At 45.0% G+C, this 18,493-nt stretch overlaps 1 protein-coding gene across 6 annotated transcripts in view; it reads left to right on the top strand.

The window, feature by feature from the left end:
- RNF213 (ring finger protein 213) overlaps positions 1–18,493 on the top strand; it is a 231,935-nt gene that overhangs the window by 171,434 nt on the left and 42,008 nt on the right. For all 6 annotated transcript variants that reach the window (XR_009761276.1, XM_061615791.1, XM_061615789.1 and 3 more), the window contains exons 42-49: positions 3,938–4,038; positions 5,810–5,992; positions 6,179–6,336; positions 6,424–6,532; positions 16,111–16,225; positions 17,083–17,299; positions 17,572–17,771; positions 18,112–18,234. Coding sequence is in view for 5 of the 6 variants with exons in the window: in XM_061615791.1 (XP_061471775.1) it covers positions 3,938–4,038; positions 5,810–5,992; positions 6,179–6,336; positions 6,424–6,532; positions 16,111–16,225; positions 17,083–17,299; positions 17,572–17,771; positions 18,112–18,234 (1,206 nt within the window). In the remaining variant the exon portion in view is untranslated. The remainder of the gene's footprint in view (positions 1–3,937; positions 4,039–5,809; positions 5,993–6,178; positions 6,337–6,423; positions 6,533–16,110; positions 16,226–17,082; positions 17,300–17,571; positions 17,772–18,111; positions 18,235–18,493) is intronic.

Here is an 18,493-nt window from a genome sequence, read left to right as displayed (position 1 = left end):
GTGGAAATTTGAGGTAAAGGAGTTTGAAAATTATAACAGACAGATCATTTCCTGACTGGGCTTAAGCGTACTGGGATTCCTGTAGTGGTCATGAACCAAATGGTTTCCTGATGGCTCTAGGGCAGAGGTGGCTAACTCTTTTGCGGCCAAGGGGCTAATATTGACCCATATTTTGTGTAGCCACAAAAACTTCTTAGTAGTACAGAATTCTAGCAGAAGACCCGTGAGAGAGGTCAGTTTAAAAAACAACAACTAGGGTGTTTTTTTTAAAAAGCAAAATGGACAAATCTGTGGGGCTCTGAAGGGCCACAAAAAACCTTTTGATATTATACTGGGGTAGTTAGTACAGAAAGTTTAGACACTGTATCTAAAAAATTGAACATGAAAATTTGTTTGGAGGAGCCTTAGAGAGCACAAAAAAACCCACCTTTTGGGATCACGGGGGGGGGACCCATAGGAAAAAATCAATTTTTAAAAAACAATCCTGAAAATTTTTTCAGAAATGTTTTTAAATGACAAATGGGGGGATCACATAGAGGCATTGGGCTGCAGGTTACTCTAGTGTATTTTCCTATTTCCTTGTTTGACTTTGCTAAAACTCTGGTCAACCTCTACAACTGGAAAATGCCCCAGACAATTGATACAGTCACTTCTAAGCAGTACCTCTCTTCAGCCACGGCCCAAGCTCCTTGGTTTTCCAAGGAGCTGAGGCAGTGAAATAACCTGGGCAGCTGGTTAGGTCAATGGTGGAGGCAGACCTGGGATGAGATAAATTGAATACAAGTTAAGAGTGTTTTAGAGCCTACTCTGTGGATGTTACACCAGTAAAGAAAATCTCACTTTGCTGCTGATTACTTTGGCTCAGTTTTGACCAGCAGAGCTGTCTCAAGTTGTGAAGAGTCTGTTACATCTGAATCCCAAGGGTGAAGAGGAGGAGCCCTTGATGGTCCACTGTGACTGATTTGCTAAACAGTTAATGAAATGAAATGAATCTTTATTGCTCAGCCATAGGCTACCACAATTAAACACATGTGAAAGGAAAATACAAAATACATATTAAAATACAAGTCATATTACAACAAAACACAGTTCAACAACATACAGTAAAAGAACAACAATACATTTCAAATAAATTTTCCTCTCCTGAGCGAAAGATACCCTGATCCACCCCATGTCTTAGTGTATACTTCAGTAATAATAGCGCTGGGGCACATGTCTGGATAAGGATAGAGGCACACTTCCTGTTCTGCCGGTTCCAGTTCATCTCTACCTCTCTCTTCTGAAAACGGGCACAGGACACTTAGTTAATAAAACCATTCACATCTGCTCCGGCTGGATTCCGCATTTAGAGCATGATCCAGGAATGTGCTCATGGAATGTGCTTATCTTATTTTGATGGATATCCTTCAGCTTATTCAGTCAGATAATATGGGCTAGTTGCTTGGAGACTTGTGCTCGCCCACATATTTACTTGACAGTTGTCCATTCTCATTTTCCTAGGACTTCTACCTGTTTTTCTTCAACTTGAATTTCAGGAAAAAGTTCAGACACACTGGAGCCAATAAAAGACATTTGCCTGGTTTGCTAGTCATAGTAAGGCACAGTCTAAAGAAACTGTGTCTTAATATGAACAAGAAAGCATGCTTGTGTTCACTGCTCAAATCACACCAGCTCCACTCCTCCCTTTCCCAAGCCAGGAAGAATCAGATCATGAGCACTGGCTTAGTGTTATATGCAGACCAGCACTCATGGTTTGTTTCTCTCCAAATAAATCATCGGAACAGGGTGGTTCACGACAGATGCTGTTGGAGATTGCTGATTCATAGGGTCGCCATAAGTCGTAGTCAACTTGAAGGCACCTAACAACAACAAAAAAAACAAGGATCTATCTTGTCATGCATGCTGTTTAACATCTACATGAAACAACTGGATCTGGAGTTGGATGCCGCCACATGTGTAGATGATACCCAGCTCTCTTTCATCTCCTCTTAAAACACCAAGGAAGCCATTGAGGGATCATGAACAGTTGCCTAAGGGCAGCGATGGGCTGTGTATTGGCTAATAAGTTGAATTTTTATCCAGAACAAAATCAAAGTGCTTTTGGTCAGGAAGGTGATGTAGGCTTAGAAGTGCAACTTGTGCTTTATGGCATTGCATTCTGCTTGATGGATCAGATCCACAGTTGAGGGGTTGCTCCTGGGGGCCAAGTTGGCAGCTGTGGCCAGGAATGCTTTTGCACAGCTTCAGCTATGTGTCAGCTGCATCCTTTTCCTGGATTAATGCCAAATTGCCCACTGCCCCATATACCCTGGTTACATCTAGATTGGACTACTACAGCGTGCTCTATGTGGGGTTGCTGTTGAAGAAAGCTTGGAAAATGCAACAGCCAGAGTTCTGCTCCTTAGTTTAGGAACATGTTGTATCAGTTCTTTTTCATTGCACAGGATTCTAATTTGTTTCTGGACACAATTCAAAATGCTGATTATTACCTTTGTTATATGCAAGTCAATTATGACTTACAGCGACCCTATGAATCTTTTTTTATACATATATTCATAGGGTTTTCATGGTAAGAGGTATTGAGAGGTGATTTACTATAACACTCTAAATGGCGTGGGATCAGATTATCTGAAGGACCACCTCTTTCCCACCCCAGTGAATCTGCTCATGCATTGCATTTAACATCTGAACCCCTGCTTGGAGATAACCTTGATGGGGACGTGAAAGTGGGCCTTCCTGGTAATAACACTCAGACTGTGAAATTCCATCTGAAAAAGGTTCCCTCTCTTGAGGGTGGCACACTTTTTATACTGATTAAAATATATCTCCTGCTGAGGCAATGCATTTTTAAACAGACCCAATTATATGCTCCTCTTGTGGAGCTGTTTTTTAATGCTTTAATTGATATATTGTACTTGTCTTGATCTCAGTTTTTCATGGGTGTTCATTAATTGGGGGAGGGGGCTTCCAGATAAAATTAACAGCCATTAGCCTGCTCATGGAACCAACACAGCAGAGAACATAAGCCTGATGCAGTGAAGTACTCTAAGCCCAAACAGTTTAGATGCAGTTGCTGGTGCATCTGTTGAACAATGCCGGCAGCAGCAGCAGACTTCTCTTTGCAAGAAGTACACGTATAGGGCAAAATAACGGGGAGTGCAAGTGTTGCAGCAAGGAACTTCATGTGACACTCCTCACTAACCACTGGGGAATGGGGCTTACTGTTTTCTCCCAGAAGCCAGAACTGATAGAGGGAAACAATTACACGCATCCCCATTAAGAGGGGAAAACATCAATTTGTGCCACGGTCTGCCATCTAAGCAAATTTTTTAAGGCTTTAACTGGCAGTGGGTTTTTATTTTGCTCTATCTGAGGAGACCCACACTGGAAAATATGGAGAACTTTTTTTTGTATATTATTATTAATGTGCTACTAGCCTTTCCCAACAGTTAAAACAAGGCAAAACAATAATTAAAATAAAACATTACAGCTATAGTCCTAAATACAAAGGGGGTACATTTTAACCTGGCACTGAAAGGATGTTAATGTCAGTGCCAGGCAAGCCTTGCTGGGGAGAGCATTCTATAAATTGGGGGGGGGGAGGTCCTTCAGCCAGTGGTTGCCAAGCAGATCTAGGCATACCTGGGAGTCTTAGTGAACTTGGACCTACTGAGAAGACATGTGTAGGGTGGCTATGCATCGCTGCTATAATAAAAATACAAGAAAGCCAGTTGGAACAGCAGATTGGCTAGCTTGTGAAAGCCAATCTGAATAAATGCATGTTCTGCTATTGAACTGTTATGTGTTATCGTAGTGATGAATGTGCAGAACCTTATGATAACAACAGAACTGGATTGTTTTTCTACGTTTAAGGTTTTTTCCCCATTCACTTTTACTTCACACATGGAATATGACAGCATTGTTTTATTCTTTTCAGTGCTTTCAATGGAATTCTGACATCAAAACTCATAACACATTCACTGCAGTGATGAAAGTGCTGTGCCAGTGCAAGGAGGAAATCAGTTTATCATTTTGCAGGTAAACTTTTTGGAATGATTTGATACTCCCTTTGACCAGGGGTTCTTAACTTATGGGACCATGGGTGGGCTTTAGGGGCTCTGTGAATCAGGTGCAAAAATCAATTTCCAATGCAATAAGATAAAATGTGTGCAAAAAAAATTTGTTGTGTGTTTATGTGCATTTTTCTGGAGAGCGGTCCATAGCTTTCATCAAATTGTCAAAGGGGTCTTTGACCTAAAAAAGGTTAAGAACCACTGCCATAGACAGAATCCATCCCAAAATAAGAGCTTATTTCAGTGTTTCCTAATAGATCAGTACCACTTCCCCCATGATAAAATATATGACATAATTTATTTCACATTTTTATACTTTGGTGTTCAAAGCTGCTTACCGCTAAAACAGTAAAAATAAACATCATACGCCAATCCACTATCAAGAAATAAAACCAAGGCATGGTTTCAATACACCCTAACTTTTTCTTCACCTCTAAAGGCAGAGAGGCTTTGAAGAAGGGGTTCTGTTAATGAAGATGGGCTGGTTAAAATGGGAAAAGGCAGTCCTTCAGAAACAATAATAAAAATATTTGAACTGCTGTTTCTTTTGAAGGGAAATGGGAGACTACTATGCTAATGCGTATATTGTCCTATTTCCTGTGATAGTCACATGGGTCTAGGCTGACATTTCTCAAGATGTGGGAACCAAGGACCATCAAGTGGGACTCTGCCCACTTTCAGGTGGGCCTCAGCACTGCTGCTCACCCTGGCCTTTTGGTTGGACTGATGCCAGCAGCAGCAGCAGCTCCCTGCATGTGCAGTGAAAAGCCATGAGTTGGGTAGAGAGTGAGGCTGTGGCATTGAACAGCAGAGGGGAGGAAAAAGAAGTGAAGAAAGGGAAATGCAGGACAGAAGGACAGACAAAGTGTCTGAGTGTGAGAGAAGAAAGAGAAACAATGGGAAGGAGGAAGAAGAAAAGGAGAACTGCTCAAAACTGTTGCTGTGCATTCTGGTCCCTCTGCTGCACATCTCCACTCACCCACTCCCACTTCAGTCGTCCTCTGAGGTGAAAGGATCTTTGAAGAGAATGAGAAACAGTTGAAAGGTTAATACTTTAAAAATAACAAATTGGGACTAGAGAAACAGAGCAGATAAGAGATAGAAACTGTTAAAGGAGGAATAGGGATGGGAGAAGGGAGAAGGGATAGAAGAAATGAGTAGTTTGTGGGGAATGAATTGGGCACATGTTAAATGTGGAAGAAGGAGAGAAGAGATTGCAGGGGATGAGTTGAAGTCTTTTGCGAGGCCTGTGGGAAGGAAAATATAAAATAAAAAAGCCGTCTCCATTTAGAGCCTCTGGATCAGCACATTTTGCCTAAAATGGGGTGGCTGACTCATAATACCTCCAGAGCCAGTGTCTATACTTGGTTTGATGAAAGCTGAACAATAGAGCTCCCTGCCACAAGGAAAGTGCTATGTCGAAGAATCTAATGATTTCCAAAGAGGGATTAGATACTGGTAGAAAATTATGTCAGCAATTGTCAGCTGATTATACCAAACTCCAAGTCCGTTTTGTGATGGGCTCAGCCCCTGCACTACTATTTTGAACTGTGTGTGTGTGTGTGTGTGTGTGTGTGTGTGTGTGTGAGAGAGAGAGAGAGAGAGAGAGAGAGAGAGTAATTTTTAGTCCTCTCAAGTGGACCTTGAGGGATAGAAAGTTTGCGAACCCATGATATAGACAGTGCACTCACTAATTAAAAATATGTTCACATTTACTGTGGTTGTTGAATTCACAGGTATGGTTTGAGGCCGTGTCCAATTTGTTTGGGAGATCCAGGGGATCCAGTCAACCTTCCTTGTGATCATGTGTTTTGTCACAGTTGTATCAAACAATGGCTGGTGCCAGGACAGATGTCCTGTCCACTCTGTCACGTTGAACTACCAGATGGCTATTCTCCTGAAGTATCCAAAGAACTCAGGTAATGCCTTTGTTACCCTCATCAGCAATTGATAATTCTGGCAATGATTTTAAGCCTCTGGCCTTTAATTTCAGAGGACTTAATATCACCCTGTTGGCCAAGCATTTCTTAGGATTACTCATGCGTTTTGTGATGCAAGTTCTGCAGTTGACCAGAAAGGTAATTGCTCACGTTTTCCCCCCGCAGCATTGGCATAGAAAAAAACGCCCAGTTTCGTAAGTTTTGCAACAGTTTCTTCATAGACCTGGTTTCTACTATGTGTTTCAAAGACAATGAGCCCCCAGAAAAAGCTGTGATCCAGGATCTGCTGAACCTCCTCTTTCTTCATGAGGTGCCTTTGAGAGGTATGTGCATATGATCTTTATCATTTGCTGTACCTTGAACAATTTGACTTTTTCATGCCTTTATACCAAGTTTCATTATTTCTTTAGGTTCAGGAAACTGCAGGGTGCATACAAAATCTCTGTCTCCTTTTAATGATGTGGTGGATAAAAACCCCATAATCCGTTCTGTGGTGCTGAAGTTGCTTCTAAAATACAGGTAAGGACTTTCAGCTGGGATTTGTGAGCTGGGGCAATATGCCCTACTTCTCCTTCAGTGTTTACCCAACCAATGCAAGCTCTAATTTCATTGAAGTCCTTGTAGTTCTTTGCCGTGCTTGCTGGCCTGTGCATGCTGTTGTTTAATGCCAGATCGGTACACAATAAGACCACACTTATCCATGATTTGATCGTGGATGAGGGTGTAGATCTGGTGTGTATTACCAAAACCTGGGTGGATGAGCTGGGAGGAATTGATCTGACTCAGCTTTGCCCACTTGGATAGTCAGTGCAATACCAACACAGGCTACAGGGATGGGGGAAGGGGTGCTGTGGTCCACAGAGTTTCCATCTCTGTAGCCAGGAAACCAATCTATCATGGAGCTGGCTGTGAGGGCCTTCCCTGGTGTTGGGCCAAGAAAACAGTAAACTAGGGCTGCTGCTGGTGTACCATTACCCTGCTTCCCAGCAGCTTCTCTGACCCAGCTGGAAGAGGCCATCTTGGCTGTGGTGTTGGAGGAGCCCAGAATGATAGTTCTGGGTATTTTCAATATCTATGCTGAGGCTGCCTCTAGTGTTCTAGTTCAGGACTTTATGGTCTCGATGACAACCATGGGGCTGTCTCAAGTTGTCACTGGTGAATCCACTGCTCCAGATGGAGGAAGGGGTGGCCTAGAGATTTGGGGGGGTGGATGTCACCCTGTTGTCATGGTCAGATCACTTCCTGGTGTTTGGACTTAAGGCTCCAATCCTCCCTTGCAACTGTGGTGCACAGATTAAGATGGTCCCCAGAGACTAATGGAATTCACTGGATTACTGATTGCCCTTGGGGAGTTTCCAGTAGATAGAGCAGGTGATCCTGTTGAAGCTCTTGTCATGCTGTGAAACAAGACATGTTCATCTGTTGACATGGTTGCCCCTGGGCTCCCTCTCTGGCATTGTGGAGTCCGGTTTGCACCGTGGTACACTAATGAACTACGGGCAATGAAACATGCTAGACAATGGCTAGAGTGCAAATGGTGAAAGACATGCTGTGAGGCTGACCTGGCACGAGAAAAACAGTATAACTGTGCTTACTGTGTGGCAGTGAGGGCAGCAGAGAAGGCCCATTTCTCTGCCTCCATCGCATTCTCAAGTAGCTGTCCAGTGGAGATTTTTTATATTGTCCAGAGTCCATTAACATCAACTCCAGGAAATGGAGTTTTAGAGCCTTCGGAAGCCCACTGTGAATTGTTTGCAAGGCACTTCGAGGGTAAAGTTGCTCGCCTGTGTAGCAATCTTGATGCCTCATCCACATATACTGTAGTCCCCAGTGAGGTGTCTAGTGCAGCGTCTGCTGGAATCTCTTGGGATCAATTTCAGTTGATGCAGTCAGATGATGTTGACAAGGTGCTTGCAACAATGCAGCCAGTAACATGTCCTCTCAACCCTTGCCCTTCTTGGCTTATTAAAGCTTGCCAAGGGAGCATGATTGAGTGGATCCAGGGTGTGGTCAACATGTCTTTGTGAAAGGGAATGGTCCCAGCTCCCCTGAAAAAGGCGGTGATCCAACTGCTTCTGAAAAAGCTCATCCTAGACCCATTTGGTTTGTGACAACTACCGCCTGGTCGCAAATACCCCCTTTTTAGGAAAGGTGGTCAAGAGGATTCTGGCACAGCAGTCGCAGGTGCTGTTGGATGAAGCAGATTACCTTGACCCATTCCAGCCTGGGTTCAGGACTGGTTATGGGGCTGTCCTACCCAGACTGCGAATCACGAGACAGACGAGGATGAAATTAATTCTTGTTTTATTAGAGTAATGGAGACATCAAAGGCAGCGTGCTTCATAGACTTAACTATGCTAAGTCACTACTGTCCCTAACTAAGCTACTTAAGCATACTCTGCAGTGTATGAAGACAGTTGACACAGCACCCAGGTCAGGGGGGCACTGCCTTAAGTAGGAAAGGTCTTCGCCCGTAATTTCTGACTCCTTTGAAGACCCTCCCTCTGACCGAAGCGCTTCTCACAGCATCTCGCACGGAGCAAGAGGGGGCGCGCCTCCGCCGGCTCATCTGACAGTACGGGCTCAATAGGTGCCGGCTCGGCTTCAGGAGGCGGGGAGTGTCAGGAGGGGAGCTCAGGGGGTGGAGTTGGCGCACATGCCAGGACATTCCCCAACGGCTCTCTTGGGGTGTCTGGAGGTGGTGCAAAGTCTTCTTTGGCGGGAGAACTGTCCGTGGGAACTGGCACAGTGTCAACCACACCCCCTCCCTCATTGTCCTCGAAAGTCTCAACACTCTCTGATTCTCTCATGGATGACAGAGGTCTCCAAGTGGGTAATATAGCTCCTCCTACAGCCCAGAGACAGGAAACGCTTCAGCGAATTTTTGCTCCTCCCCTGTTGCTGAGGCTCAGTTTTAGTTTCCTGTCTCAGCCCGGAGCACATCCTCTTGGATTCTCTCCTTATTTAGAGATAGTCTATTCCTAGCTAAAACTTTCCAGCATTTTCTCCTTCCCTTACTGTGTATGTTTACTTTGACTAACCTGTTTGTCTTCCAATCTGCTTCTCACTTTCTGTCAGTTTCACCTCACGTCCTCTGTATCTCCCCAGCTTCTGTCAGAGTATTCTCTTGTCAGTTTCACTCCCCCCCCCTTTTTTTCCCTCTCGATCTGAGCTATGGAAAAAGGAAAAAGATCCAAGTCAGGGGAGGAAAAGAGCTATGTTTCCAGAAAGAAGCATCTTAAGAAAATCGGGCAATACCCAGCTGCGGCTTCGGTCAGTTCCCGATCACTGCGCTTTCCCGCCACTGTTCAGCAACGGCTGCTTACTGGCGAGGATGACCCAAAGGAAGGGTCTTCTTCAGGAATCTTTTTGCGCAGCTCACCAGCCTCGCACCCGGCTCTGCTAGGCAGCGGGGTAAGTCGATATGGGGATGGGCTCATTCCCCCGGCAGGGCTGCAGGAGGAGATAGCGCTGAAGCGTGATAAGGCGGTTGCGGCCACCATTTTGGATCCGAACACAGCAGTGTCCGCCATTTCGGAAGGCGCTTCTGCATTAGCACCGGTCATGACTGAACGGAGCACTTCTGTACTGCTTGATATCTCGACGGCTGCTGCTGCTGAGGGAGGCATCCAGGCCACGTTAAGGGCACGCAAACAGCGTTCTCATGCAGCCCCTCCCCATTCTCCCGATCCTCCCTGCCTCATTCCTAATATGTTGAGGCAACTGGACTCGCTGTCTTCTGAGGACGAAGGCATCACCAGGTCAGCCCAGCATGAAACACCTTCCCAAGCCCCGGCTAGGGAGCCCCTCCAGGAGCCTTACCCAATAATTCAGCAGCAATTACTGTCTGACCTCTTCTCTCCTGCTGTGCTGCGTCAACTTAGAGAGGCCATCCTAGGGGATTTACCCACGCAAGGGGGACAGGGAGCCCGAGGGTCCTTTTCCCAGCAAGGCAATACAATCAATCGCCCTTCCCTAAGGGGGCAGTTACAGCAACAGGAGCCAGACATAGCCCACTCTCCTGGTCCCCGTTCTGCTGCTAAAGGGCAAGACAGACGGAGGGAACTTATAGTTAATGAAAGTCACTCTGATGATGGGGGAGATGACGTTTTGGATGAAGGGGATGGGGAATGGAGTGATGGGTCCGAGCTGGAGGACTTTGGCTCTGCTAGACTTTTTCTGGAGGTCCATTTCCCTCCTCTGTTTCACAAAGTGTTGACTGCTTTAGACCTGAACTTAACACAGCAGCACCAGCAACAGGAGCCAGTATCTAAAAGCGCTTTGGTCCTGCCTGTCCCAAGACTGTCCACCAGGTGCATTCCTTTCCCTGCTCCTTTTAAGTCAGTAATGAAGTTGGAGTGGGACTCTCCACTTCTATGTAGGAAGGGTACTAACTATGCTAACAGATTTTATATTCTAGAACCTGAGATCATGGAACAGCTGCGAATCCCGGCAGTGGACGGTCCAGTCTCTGCTTTACTGTCTAGGGCTTTTCTCCCTCTGGATGGGGATGCTCAGATGAGAGATCCCAATGAGCAAAAGATGGAGGTAGCCCTAAAAAAGAATCATGAGGCGGCTGCCCTTTCAGTAAGGGCTTCAGTTTCGGCCTCAGTGTTTGCCAGAGCAGCACTCCTTTGGGTAGAGGATCTTTTGGACGATATGTCCCTAGATCCCGTGCGAATGAGAAAATCTTTATTGAAAGTTTCTAGATCACTTACCTTTATAGCGGATGCAACTATGGACGCTTCCCAATTTTCGTATAGAGCTATAGTGGATGCAGTGGTTGCTCGCAGACACCTTTGGCTTAATCATTGGGATGTAGATGCCCCCCTAGGGCTAATCTGGCATCTGTGCCCTTTTTGGGTTCCAAATTATTTGGGGACACGGCATTACAGGACATCTTAATAGAGTCTAGAGACAAAAAGAGAATTATGCCATCTCAGAAGAAAGATGATCGCCGTTCCTTCAGGCGTCCCTTTCAATCATCCCAGCCCTACCAGTCCTTTCGCAGGAATAGATTCGGAGGCAGGAGTCGTGATTTTAGATCAGGCCATCCCTCCTGGAACAGACAATGGTTCCAACAGAGAAGCCAGCAACCATTCTCCTACAAGGGTCCTTCAACTCAGTCACGCCAAGGGCGTCAGAACCAACAGCGCTTCTGACTCACCCACCGGGTTGCCAGTAGGGGGCAGGCTAGGCCAGTTCTCCCAACAGTGGCAGCAATCTACCCAGGACAAGTGGGTATTAAGAATAGTCATGCAAGGGTACAAAATAGAATGAGAGAGTATCCGCCAGCCAGGTTCCTTCCTTCTCCTGTCTCCAAGTCTGGGGTAAAACAACAGGCAGTTTCCAACGAAATTCACCGCCTAGCATTTCGGCCATAGAGGAGGTTCCTTTCAGAGAGTTCTTCTCAGGACTTTATCCTGTTTTTGGTCAAGAAGAAGGAGGGGTCCTGGCGCGCGGTACTCGACCTCAAATTTCTGAACCAATTTGTGATCACTCGAAAATTCCGGATGGAGACTCTATCCTCCATAAAAGAAGCACTTCAGCCCCACGACTTTCTAGCATCGGTAGACCTGAAAGATGCTTACCTGCATATACCTATCTGCCCTGCACACAGACGCCTGCTACGTTTTTACTACAACGGCAACCACTTTCAATTCAAAGCCCTGCCCTTTGGTCTAGCCTCTGCCCCACGAGTCTTCACCAAGGTAATGGTGACTCTGATAGCCGTCCTTCAACTGCAGGGACTACACATATATCCCTACTTGGACAATCTCTTAATCCGGGCTGGCTCTCTTCCCCGAGCTCAAGAAGTTGTCCAGATCACTTTGGCTCATCTGAAGGATCATGGGTTTTTAATCAATTCTCAGAAGAGTCATCTCATCCCATTGCAGACCCTAGTACATCTGGGAGCATTTTTGGACAACTCAATCCATGTCCCTCTCTTTGGAACGAATTCGAAAGATCACAGGGTTGGCCGGCATGGGGACTCGGTCCCGTTCAATCAATCTCATGACACTGGCGAAGCTGCTCGGCATGATGGCTTCGGCCATAGGCATTACTCCCTGGGCTCGACTACACTCACGACCACTTCAATGGATGCTTCTCCGTTTCCAGAAGGAAATTGCACTACATTCCCACCGCTATGTTCTTCTCTCACAGCAGACCAGACAATCTCTTCTATGGTGGGTGGATCTACACAAACTCACAAAGGGAGTTCCTCTCCAGGAACCTCCACGATCCGTCATCAACACTGACGCGAGTCTATCAGGATGGGGAGCTCATTACCAGGGGCAGTATATCCAGGGCCGTTGGTCCTTCCAAGAGTCTAGGAAAAGCATCAACTGGTTGGAGCTCAGGGCGGCACACCTAGCCCTGCGTCACTTTGTGAGCAAGATCGATTTACCAGACATCTTGATTCGCACGGACACTACCACGACTCGGGCTCATTTGAACAAGCAAGGAGGGACCCAGTCATGAAGCCTGCATCTGGAAGCAGTGACAATGCTATCGTGGGCGGAACACCATGTCACGTCAATCAAGTCAGAATACATCCAGGGCCATCTGAATGTGACAGCCGATTGGCTGAGCCGCCAGCAGTTGTTTCCCAGGGAATGGTCCCTCAACCGAGCAGTCTTTCTCTCTCTTCAATCCCAGTTCGGCGAATTAAAAGTAGACCTGTTTGCATCCGAGTTGAACCACCAGACTCGTTACTTCTTTTCCCGCTACCTCAGCCATGGGGCAGAGCAACAGGATGCTCTAGTGGCAACGTGGCCGACAGGGCTACTCTATGCATTCCCTCCAACTCCGCTGCTCTCCAGAGTATTAAAAAAGATAAGATCAGAAAGGGCTCGCGTCGTGTTGGTGGCACCATATTGGCTAAGACGTCCGTGGTTTTCAGACATCATTCAACTGTCTCAGACGCCACTCATTTGACTTGTTTCATATCCCAATCTGCTCCATCAAGGTCCTCTTCTCCATCCAGACCCACAATGGCTTCAATTGACCGCCTGGGAATTGAACGCAGCAGATTGTTAGCATCAGGCATATCCCCAGCAGTTGTGTGTACCATACTGGCATCTAGGAGGCCTTCCACCATTCGTAGCTACCAAGGTACCTGGAAGGCATTCTCAACTTGGTGCTCTAAGTCGAACATTAATCCAGAAAGAGCAGAGGTACCCGACATGCTACGCTTTCTGCAAGATGGACTTCAAATGGGCATACGTCCCAATACATTGAAAAGACAAGCATCAGCCTTATCTTCTGTTTTACAAGTCCAGGGAGCTCCCTCCTTAGCCTCTCACGAACTTGTGAAGAGGTTTCTCCGTGGAGCTACGACTCTTAGTCCACCAGTCAAACATCGTTTTCCGATGTGGAACTTGCACACAGTGCTCTCGGCATTACAAAAACCACCATTTGAGCCTCTAAGTTCTTCATCGTTAAGAATACTTTCATTCAAAATAATTTTTCTAATTGTTATAACAACAGCGCGCAGAATTTCAGAGTTGCAGGCACTCTGTCGACAAGCACTTGTGTTTTTTCCATAAAGATAGGGTTGTTCTACGTACTAACCCAACCTTTATACCCAAAGTTAACTCTCCTTTCCATTCTCAACAGGACATTATACTACCTTCTTTCTGTCCTCACCCTACTCATCCTCGAGAGAGGGCGTGGCACTCCCTTGATGTCAGAAGGGCACTAAAATATATATATAAATAGAACTAGGCCCTTCAGGAGGTCTGACTCTTTGTTCATTTCCTTCCATCCGGCCACATTGGGACAAAAGGTGTCTGTGGCGACTTTGGCACGATGGATTAAGGCTTGTATATCCTTGGCCTACGAAACACTTCATTTGACCTCTCCTTTACACATCACTGCACATTCCACCAGATCGGCGGCTACATCGGCGGCATTTTCCACAAATGCTCCAATAGCCGATATTTGTAGAGCGGCCACCTGGTCCTCTCCTACCACGTTCACAAGGCACTACAAGATAGACCTATATGCCTCAGCTGAGGCTTCATTTGGACGCAGGGTCCTGCAACAGGTCCTGCCTTCGTCTATCCCACCCTAGGTCTTAAGCTTTGTTACGTCCCACTTGGAGACCTCTGTCATCCATGAGAGAAGGAACAGTTTGTTCTTACCGTAAATGGTGTTTCTTCATGGATGACATGAGGTCTCCAAGGCCCACCCACTCTATAATTAAGGGTTGGGACTGCGTCAAGGAGTGCCATGAGTTCTGTATCCTTTAGTTCGCACCAGCTAACATTGTTTGGTTCGTTTAACTAATTCTGAGCACGTTGCTTACATTCTGTCTGTTATACTGTTCATTTTTATTTATTCGCTGAGGCTGATGTCAAAGCTAGCCAAGAAAAGAAAACTGAGCCTCAGCAACAGGGGAGGAGCAAAAATTCGCTGAAGCGTTTCCTGTCTCTGGGCTGTAGGAGGAGCTATATTACCCACTTGGAGACCTCATGTCATCCATGAAGAAACACCGTTTACGGTAAGAACAAACTGTTCCTTCTTCCCCTTGCCTTGGCTGAGAGAGCTGAAGCTCATCCAGCCCCCCTCCTTGATCCCCCTAAGGGAGCTGGGGCTTGACAGGGACGGAATCATCCTTGGTTGCTCTGATAGATTATCTTTATTGGGAGAAGGACAGGAGTGCAATCATGTTATTCTTACATGATCTCTCAGCAGGTTTTGATACCATTGACCATGGTATCCTTCTGAGCTGACTGAGATGAGTGTCAGAGGCACTGTTTTACGGTGGTTCCAATCCTATCTCTGGGTTGGGTTTCAGCGAACAGCATTAAATGATTGTCTTTTGGCCCCCTGGCAGTTGTGCTGTGTGGTGCCACAGGGTACCTCTTGTCCCCAATACTGTTTAACATCTATATGAAGCTGTTTGCAGTCGTCATCAGGAGATCTGGGGCAAGGTGTCAGCAGTTCGCTGATGATACCCAGCTCTATTTCTTGGTACTATCTGACTCTGGAGAGGCCATGCAAGGCCTGCTGGGCTGGATGAGGGCCAGTAAACTGACTCTAAATCCTAAAAGATGGAGATGCTGTGGGTAGGTGGTTCCCGAGTTCAGATAACTGGTCAGTTGCCTGCTTTGGATGGGGTTGTACTCCTTCTGAAATAGTAGGTTCATGGTCTGGGAGTGCTCCTGGATCTGTCTTTGTCACTAGAGGCCCAGGTGACCTCAGTGGCTAGGAGTGCTTTTTACCAGCTTTGGCTGGTAAGATAGCTTTAGCTGTTTCTGGACCAGGATAGCCTGACCACTGTTATTTATTGATAGAATTAGTGCAAAATTTGATATATATTTCATTAAGTAAGACAGCTGCTGCCGTTTCTGGACCGGGATAGCCTGACCACTGTTATCCACACACTGGTAACCTCCTTGAGGTTGGTCCAGAAGCTGCAGCTGGTGCAAAATGTGGCGGCATGACTGCTCACTGGGGCAGGATATCACAAACATGTTCCCCTACTCTGAAAGAATTTCACTGGCAGTGCATTAGTTCCCAGGCTAAGCTCAGGGTGCTGGTTTTGGTGTACAAAGCCCTATGCAGCTTGGGATGAGTATACCTGAAAAATCGTCTTACTCTTATATACCCAGTCAATAACTGCACTCTGCGCACAACATAGGAAATGGACCTTTAGTGTTGTGGCACCTATCCTTTGGAATTCCCTCCCCTTTAATATCAGACAGGCACTATCTCTATTATTTTTTTGCCCCAAGTTGAAAACCTCCTCCTTTCAACAAGCCTTTTAAATAGAGACCTTATCCCACTCTGCATCTGTGATGGAATTGCTTTTTAAGATGTTTTTAAAGTTTTTTTTAATGTTTTAAGTGTTTTATTTTGTCCCTTGTTTGTTGCCCTGGGTTCATTTGAGGTGGAAGGGATAGAAATTTCAATAATAATAATAAATGGGTTCAGCTATCATTTTGAAGAAACTCTGCCAGCTCTTCCCTCAACCCTGTTATACAGCTATCTAAAATGCATACTACTGACAATGAAGGTTGCCTTTCATGTGTAGAATATAGAAGAACATGTTTTTTCATTAATAAATAGAGGTTTCTCTGTTTCTGTAGCTTCAGTGATGTGAAAGTCTACGTACAAAAATACTTATCAGAAGCAGAATCAAGTTGCATCATAGACAAAGATGATAAAACAAAACTGTATGTGCTGTTTGTCAACTGCCTTGAAGTAAGTATACATTATTTTTCCATCTCCTTGTTTACTTTGGAGGGGGTGACCTGGCCCTGTGGTAAAATTCCAGAATTAACTTTTCAGAGACATGGGAAGAGGTATTCTAGAGCTCTAATTGCTTGCTGCACATGTGTATTGGAAGGAAATAGACCAGATCAGAAACTGCTTATAATTTGATTTAGTCATTTCCACTAATTAGTTGACTTCTGTGGAACAAGAACAAGTGAAGTAAGAAAAATAATAGATATCATCTAAGCTTACCCCACCCATTTTGTTTATAAATTTGCCAAGCTGTCAACTGCTGGATCAGGTAGACAGGAAGTAAGTTCCTTACTCTATAAAGCCTGTACACAGTCTTTGCATAAGCATCAGCTTAAATAGTTTTGTGTATTTTGCTAGTTCACTGCAAATACATATTTTAGTAATAATTTTCCACGGTTTTCATTGTTTTAAACAGCAGCAAGTTGCAAGCCATAATGGTGATCATGACTTCTTCTGGAAACATATGGAAATGTGTGGTTTGCATTTGTGTATTGAACATTCCGTCTGAGCAGTGTTTCACTTAGAAAAAAGCTGCAATCCTAATCCCCCTTATCTGCCTGGAGGACAAACTAAAACAGCCCCATTGAATTCAGTAGTACTTAATATCTGAGTAGACATGGTTAGGATTGCACTACAACTCAAGCTTTGCCCAAAAATTCCAGATTTTTTTCTGGGGGGAAAAAAACCATTAGGAAGCAAAAAAAAGTCAAAGTACGAACTATAGATGCAAACTAAAAGTATAAACATGTACGGTGTGAAATCCCTTAGATGTAATTGGAAAACAACACTTCCCTTTTTCTTTTCTTCCCCAGGATTCTATGTGTGAGAAATCTGGAGCCTCCTCTGAGGAGAGCAAGGCAAACTGTCTGAAAGAAGATGGGCGCTTCCTGGCAAACTACTTAGAGTGGTGCAGGAGCCGCCATGAGGCCTCTCAAAAAGCCACCATTGAGTACTTGCAGGGAGTGGCCCATATCCGTCTGTGCATGGATAGGGCTGCAGAGCTGCTCTTTGAACTTCATGGAACTTCAGGCAAGTGAGGTTATGTTAACCAAACAGGAATGCACAGGTACCACAGAACTGTTGTATGAAAGAGTTCCTGTTGATAAACGAATTACAGGATGGGTTTGTCCTTTCCATCCACATATTTGTACTTTTGTAGTCTTCTGGAACTGCCACTAGAGTGTGATGTTCTTTCATGTGCAAAGCTTTGCAGGATATTTGACTTCAATTTTTTCTAAAATTGCCACCTATGAATAGGTTAGCATCATTAGGAAATAACCTTATTTCCCTTCTCTCTGTAGACGGTAGTAAACAACCAGAAGAGAAGCAGCTCTACCTGCAAAGAGTGAGCCAGTTTTGCTGTCAGACTAAAAATGACTGGTATAGAGTTTACCTTGTCAGAAAGCTTACTAACCAGTATGGGATGGAGTTCACACAGAGGCTTTCCAATGAACATCAGTGTCACTGGATTTTTCCATCGGAAATAATTCAACAGCGACAGGTAGGAAGCATCTGTCTCTGTCATTAGCAAATTCTAGATGTTGATTTCTGGGCAGTAGCTTCGTTACATGAGGAGTGGGTGTTAGGAGGGAATTTGTAAAAATAAAATAAAATCTGTAAAAATAAATTTTTTTTTTACATTGAGACTCTAAGCAAAATATGTTTCCTCGCCTAGAGAACCTAGTGATGAAGTAGAATGATTGGGCAGACATCTGTTACCCTCCAGAAGGTTGAAGTTCAGTTGCAAGATATCCCTTGTATTGGGCAGATCGCATTCTTTAGAATTTGCTTTTGTATTTTTACTTTTTTAAAAATGGGAATTTGTATTTTGTGGGCCTCAGACAAATCAGCACAGTCAGATTGATCGGTTCCTGGTATGTGGCAAAAACTACAGAGTGGTGCGTGATGCTTTGGGGAAAGCAATGTTAGAATGCCAGGCAGATGGCATTGCAGCAGCCTTGAAGGTAAAGCCATTTAGTCTGACTTCATATACTTCTGTCGATTTTTCCTTCCTTCCGTAGTTTGTATATCTGGGGTATATTAAATAGGCTGTCTTGCTTACTGTTGATGCCTTTTAAGTTGTCCAACTTATTTTCTCTTGGGGCTTATCAAATGACAAGCTGTTCTACCATTGATTGGAATGTCAAGGGTAGTAAAATAGGATCTGACCTTCACTGCACTGCATCTGTCATATTAGAAACACTGGATCTTATTATCAGTGAT

Source organism: Rhineura floridana, chromosome 3 (assembly GCF_030035675.1).
Source record: "Rhineura floridana isolate rRhiFlo1 chromosome 3, rRhiFlo1.hap2, whole genome shotgun sequence".
Lineage (NCBI taxonomy): Eukaryota > Metazoa > Chordata > Lepidosauria > Squamata > Rhineuridae > Rhineura > Rhineura floridana.
This window is presented reverse-complemented; position numbering and strand designations above follow the sequence as displayed.